This window comes from Lactuca sativa, chromosome 3 (genome assembly GCF_002870075.4).
Source record: "Lactuca sativa cultivar Salinas chromosome 3, Lsat_Salinas_v11, whole genome shotgun sequence".
In the NCBI taxonomy this organism is placed as follows: Eukaryota; Viridiplantae; Streptophyta; class Magnoliopsida; order Asterales; family Asteraceae; genus Lactuca; species Lactuca sativa.
Window position 1 is genome coordinate 70,692,861 of NC_056625.2, and position 6,032 is coordinate 70,698,892.

The window sequence follows — 6,032 nt, forward strand, 5'->3', positions numbered from 1 at the left end:
CTATATTCATCATAGGACCACTTCCATAAATTCTCAATTTACTAAAATACCCCCATAAGTTAAACTTGTCAACCCTTGGTTAAAGTCAAAGTCAACGGTCAAGGTCAACAGTCCATGTTGAGCCAACTCGTCGAGTGCAACTCACTGACTCGTCGAGTCCTTCCAGAACTCAAGAAATCATGAAAATCTTAGTTGACTCGCCGAGTTTCCAGAAAACTCGTCGAGTCCATGCGTGTCCAAATGTTGGGAAAACCCTAACTGACTCGTCGAGTAGTCTCACTAACTCGCCGAGTCCATGCAGAAACCCAAAACAACCAATCTTCATCCGACTCGTCGAGTTGACCATGCAACTCGTCGAGTCCCTTCAGTCATTTTCTCATTTAGATGTTTTTAAGCTACCCCAAAGCTCCAAATTGCAGATCTAACCTCCTAGGGCATGGTTTCCACGTAAAGTTGCAAACTTTACATACATGCATGGCCCTAAATGCCAAAACCAAGCTAAGGGAAAGGTTTAACCCAAGGAGAAAGACCAAGGCTTGCTAAATTTGATAACTGTATGACTATATGGAAATAGAGGAGTCCAGATCTGAAGTTACAACTTTAGATCATGACCAATACCCAAAATGGTTCACAAATATACTAAAAATGACCTTAAACCCAAGAAAAAAGGGATCTAATGCTAGAATGATCAAGGTAACAACTTGTTACCTTCAAATGGATGCCCAAACATTGTAGATGCTGGATCTACAAGCTCTTTCCTGTTCCAAGCTTCTCAACCTTCCAACTTCTTCAACAAAATACACCAAAAGCACTCTTTTAGTCTCACAAGCTCAAGGGGACAACAAATAACGACTAGGGTTTCCTTTCTGGGTAATGAAGTGGTAAAGGAAGCCACATGAGGTTGATTAAGTTCTTTATATAGGGGAAAACCCTAAAAATTTGGGTTTCATTTTTCAGCTCCTACTCGTCGAGTCGGGGTCCTCCAACTCGTCGAGTAGACCTCATAAATCACGTGGCTTGATCCACTTCTACACAACGAGTTGGGGACAACCAACTCATCAAGTAGGTCTAAGAATATGACTTTAAGCTTTTAAATTTTATACATGGGAGTCCGCGTGTTACAATATTAAGTGATCTCATCTTGAAATCGGGAGTATGATTATGGAAGCAATGAACAAAGAGATTGTGGCAATGGCTTGAAGGGTGACTTGAGAAATCATAATCCATTTTTTTCAAAATCGACACCACCACTGGACTCCTAGAGCTGCATTTAAGTCAAATGTAGACTCAAAAAAAATTGACGTTTTTTTTTAAATGTGCATATATGGACATTTAAATGTGCAATATATGAACATTTTGTATTTTTTTTAATAGCTTTTCAAAACCAACACAATAATAGGACTCTAATATCAGCGTCTAAGAGAATTGCAATTTTAAAATCTCAAAAAAAAAAAAATGTGCATATAAGCAAATTCCAAAAAAAATCATAAAATCTTTTTTTTTTGGAGCATGGATCTCTCTTAGATGCAACATTTCTGGTCCGATTGAGGTTTTGGTTTCGAAAATGTTGGTCGGATTAGAAGTTCTTTGATAAAACTATAATAAAACTCAATAATATACTTTTTATAAAAATAAATATTTCACAACCAGAATATATATATATATATATATATATATATATATATATATATATATATATATATATATATATATATATATATATATATATATATATATATATATAAAAAAACAATTTTACATGAATAATTTCTGAAGTTAATATGTATTGTTGATATGTATCTTGATTATATTTTCTTTGATTATTTTAATGTTCGCATTGACTTATTCTTGCTTCTTTGCCTCATGAAAAGCAAACATCACAAGACTCATAATGTTTGTTCTTTCTAAATGTCTTACTTGATCAAATCAAATTTTACATTTTAAGTTTAAAAGGACTGGTTCTTTTTATATTAATTCATAATTTAAATTTTTACCTTTATTATCTATATAATTTGCACTAAATTTATTTACATTATGTTGAATAAATTTCAGATAGTTTAACGTCCTACCAACATGTTTTTAATCTAACGTCAGATGTTCTTCCATGAGAGTTCAGTTCCTATAGGATGATCTAAGAAATAATTTTAGTAGTCGTCTTTAAAAAAAAATACTTTAACAACCTAATTGACTGAAAAATCTTTTATTAATTTTAAATAATTCGTATTTTACTTTTTTATATCAATACGTGACATCAGTTCTTTATAGCAATACGTGACGCTTGAGTCTTGACAATCACTTCAGTGGTAGCCAAAATAATTGTTATCTTGACAGGAGACCCACATTCAAAATCATGAATTAATGCTCTTTTTGAATTGGTCATTTTATCTTTTATAATTGACAGAAATTGTTAATGATTCATAAATTTAATTTTTGTTAAGACTCAAAATATTGACATCACCTCAACGCCATCCTTATCCAACGTTTATATACTCTTATTGGAAACAGTCAAATTGATAATTTTTATTTCGCATAATACTTCTTTTTAGATGGTGAAAACCTGAATTTTTTTTAGATGCTTTTTTTCATAATAATATAAAAAACATATATGCACCGATTAGAGGATACATCACAAAAAAAAAAAAAAAAAACAAAAAAAAAAAAAACAAAAAAAAAAAAAAAAAAAAAAAACAAAAAACAAAAAACAAACAAAAAAAAAAACATTTTTTCTATTAGTGCACCATTCTTTTTTGAAAAAAAAAAACTATCAAATGATTCTAATAATTATTTTGTTACTTATTATATTTGTTGTCTTTAATAGATAGTTAGTTACTCATGTTCAATACACAATCACAAAAATCATATTATATGAAAACCAATCAAATGACGAAAATCCATACACTACAATACAAGAAACAAACAAACAGGAGTCTAATTCACTCTCTTTTTATACTTTAATTACCCCCCATCTTTTCTCTAACTATATGTATAGTGGGGGGCATAAATGTAATTATCAGCTATATGCCGATGTATACTCGCACTCTCAAACACACACAAAAAAATGTTCTGTACAGAATTTGACATGTTTCAAGCCAAATCCTTGTGATGGGAATATCAAATACCGGAATCTGAATTCCCCCAAAAACCAAACACACTAAAAAAAACAAGATGCAATAAAACACTGGAATCACTGATTCCATAGAATCTAGAAAGGTTTTTGTTTAAAGGCAATGGAGTAGGGCTCGTTTGCAAGGTGGAGATTGTGAGGTTCTGGAGGTTGGATTCGGAATCGCTGATTCCATTCCAAGTGTTTTGAGCAGGAAGTTCCTTTCCTGTAAAATAATAAAATAAAGGTCAGATTATTGCTTCTAAATGACATCAATTACAACAAAAATAAATAAATAAATAAATAAAATTACGCTTTCTGAAAACTGTGGGCTTGGAATTCCTTCTGCCATTGATCTAAACAATGGAGTTACTTGGAGTGGGGAATTGAACTCTGAATTTGGCAAGGGGCATTTTCGTCCATCACATAAATCATTTGCTTTCTCAATTGTTTTAGAGGAAATAGTTTCGGGGGATCCTTGATTTAATTCAATGAGAGATTTTCCTTCAACTGTATTTCCACTAGATTCTTTTTATCAACCAATAAGACCTTATTAGCGTTCATTTTATTTTATTATTTAAAAAAAAAAAAAAAAATCCAAGAATTTTACCTTCTATACAGGGTTTCATACAGTTCTGCAATATTACAACAAATGGAGGTCTTACTTTCTGCTCTTTAGCATCACAATCTTCCATTGTAGCAACAATTTGTTTCCTCCTATTCAAATTTAAAAATTTAATTTTTTTTTTCATATACATGTGATCAAAACTATATAATATTATATGTAACATACCTTATATTCATATGTTGCATCGAAGTTTCTAAAATTTTATCTGTATTTTGTCTTGTTCTTTTGTTATTGGTATTCATGTTAACTCCATTGTTGTTCTCTTTAGTTGATGACTCACACTTTTCTTTCTTCTTAGATAAGATGGAAAACCGATTCTTCACAGCATTGTCTGTCCTGTTTAGAGTGACATTTATTTAAAAATTGTTATACAAAAATCTTATAATTAAGTTCTTAATGAAAATATGACAATCAAATTGAACAATTTATTTTATCTACCTTCCTGGAACCACTTTTGCAATCTCAGTCCATCTGTTGCCAAAAATCTTTTGTGCCTATAAATAAAGTGATTAAGTCAGTAGGGTTATTACCTAATCCACTTTTTCAGAGTACACAGTTATAGTGGGATGAAAATATGATGCTTTGATTATGTTCATTGGGTCCCAATAGTAATAAAGTATACATTCATGACTTGAAGTAGATTAAAAAAGAGTTTTGTAAAAGTAGAACTTTACTTGGCATAAGAGCATATCTTCCTCATGTGACCATCCTCCTTTTTTGAAATCAGAATTTAAATAAGTAAACCATCTGCATTACAGGTTTTACATCATTATCCAAGATTAGTAATTCCATATATATGATAATTGATGAAAGTGATAAAAGCTTGTAGTTTACTTTACCTTCTTCTGCATTGCCTTGTAGTTTTGTTCTCAAACTTGGATGCAATAATTGCCCAACTGAAAATATGATATAACATATGTAAATCATTATTGGTTTCAAAACATTTGAAATGGGAAAACTGAAAAGTGAAACCCTAATTGATTATTTGAAGTAAAGGAATCATACTTATTGGTTCCATGAATACGAATTTGCTCCCTTAATATATCATCATCCTGAAGGAGAAATAAGTAATAAGCTACAATATGAGTAAAAAGTATAAAGGCTTAATCAGGGAGATGAAAGTTAAACTGAACCTCTTCAGACCATGAAACTATGTGCCTCTCTTTCTGCTTCGGATCATCTTTATCACTGTTACTACAATCACAAGCTTTCTTCTTCATATTCTGCAGTTATGAGTATCAGTGCCTCTATCTCCTTTATCCAGAAGATCCACTTCTCGCATGCTAAGGTGAGACTCTATATTGAGGCTTTATGTGTGGGTGTAATTTGAGTTGAATAAAAAGGGGCCAAAAGGAACTCTAAATGTCCCTTTTTAAGGGGGGAAACTTTAGAGGTTACTGTTTACTTCAAAAGGACCACCACACCACACGCACTTTTAGGTTGAATCGGATATCAATCACCTTTGATGATCTGAAAAGCATGCAAACGGAATTGAACATTAAAATCAGAAAGTTGAAATTCTACGATTGACGATATGATCAAATGAAAAATTCAACGATTTCTATGAAGAGTTCAATCAAATTATGAATAGAACGTAATCAAGCTACATAAATTTGGGAGCAATGATTAACACTAAAAGGAATATTACCTTTTGGTAGGGCATATCACGAGAATCGAGAACGATGAATATCCGTGAACCGACTAGTGGTGTTATGAACAACTACCTTGAGCTAACTGTGTAGCTTTTGTTATTCTCGAATAGCTTTATCTGTAGGCATACGATTGAAAGAGAGGGAGAATCGGTTTCCGTAAAAAATTACGACGTTATCCACCACCACAGCCGCACACACACTGCGGTACGTATCTGTGTGATTTTGTAACCAGGCTTGATAGAAGTTCAAGCCTCAGATACAAACCTCTTCAATGCTTTGCTTCCTTCTTTCTTCAGAGCTCCGTCGTGGTTGTGTGGTCGCGACGGCGATGGTGCACCTGTTGGTGGTGGTGGTGGTGTGCGACTGTGTGGTCAATGGTCAAGCATGTGGAGCAGTGATATCTCTATAAACGTGTTTTTTAAATATTTTATACCGTTTAGTAGTCTTTATTATTTTTTCAAAGACCCACTTTTTCAAAATTTCAAAACAAATCTTTTTCATATTTGGAAATTTATTATTGCATTTATTTGCCACTAATTTATAACCCGTAAAAATCATGGTTATAAAATTAATTAAACTTTCATATCAAAATTCAAAATTATTAATTAATTATTTTAAATAAATTATTACTTAAAAGATATTTTTTTAG

General features: G+C 31.9%; 1 protein-coding gene across 1 annotated transcript; it reads right to left on the reverse strand.

Annotated features, from left to right (window-relative positions):
* Positions 1–2,840: 2,840 nt before the first annotated feature.
* Positions 2,841–5,803, reverse strand: LOC111891131 (transcription factor MYB124). Its single transcript, XM_023887215.2, has 10 exons — positions 5,380–5,803; positions 4,865–5,201; positions 4,737–4,783; positions 4,571–4,627; positions 4,406–4,478; positions 4,170–4,225; positions 3,897–4,067; positions 3,714–3,820; positions 3,417–3,631; positions 2,841–3,329 (listed from the first exon to the last, which is right to left on the reverse strand). Exons 2-10 carry the CDS (start codon positions 4,949–4,951, stop codon positions 3,219–3,221), a joined length of 924 nt encoding a protein of 307 aa, XP_023742983.1. The 5' UTR covers positions 4,952–5,201; positions 5,380–5,803; the 3' UTR covers positions 2,841–3,218.
* Between the last annotated feature and the right edge of the window lie 229 nt (positions 5,804–6,032).

Excerpts from the sequence above, each read along its gene's own strand:
- LOC111891131 (XM_023887215.2), bottom strand. The coding sequence starts at position 4,951 with ATGAAGAAGAAAGCTTGTGATTGTAGTAACAGTGATAAAGATGATCCG. Across the intron at positions 4,784-4,864 it reads TAGTTTCATGGTCTGAAGAG|GATGATGATATATTAAGGGA; the intron begins GTTCAGTTTAAC and ends TTTCTCCTTCAG. Across the intron at positions 3,821-3,896 it reads ATGCAACATATGAATATAAG|GAGGAAACAAATTGTTGCTA; the intron begins GTATGTTACATA and ends AAATTTGAATAG.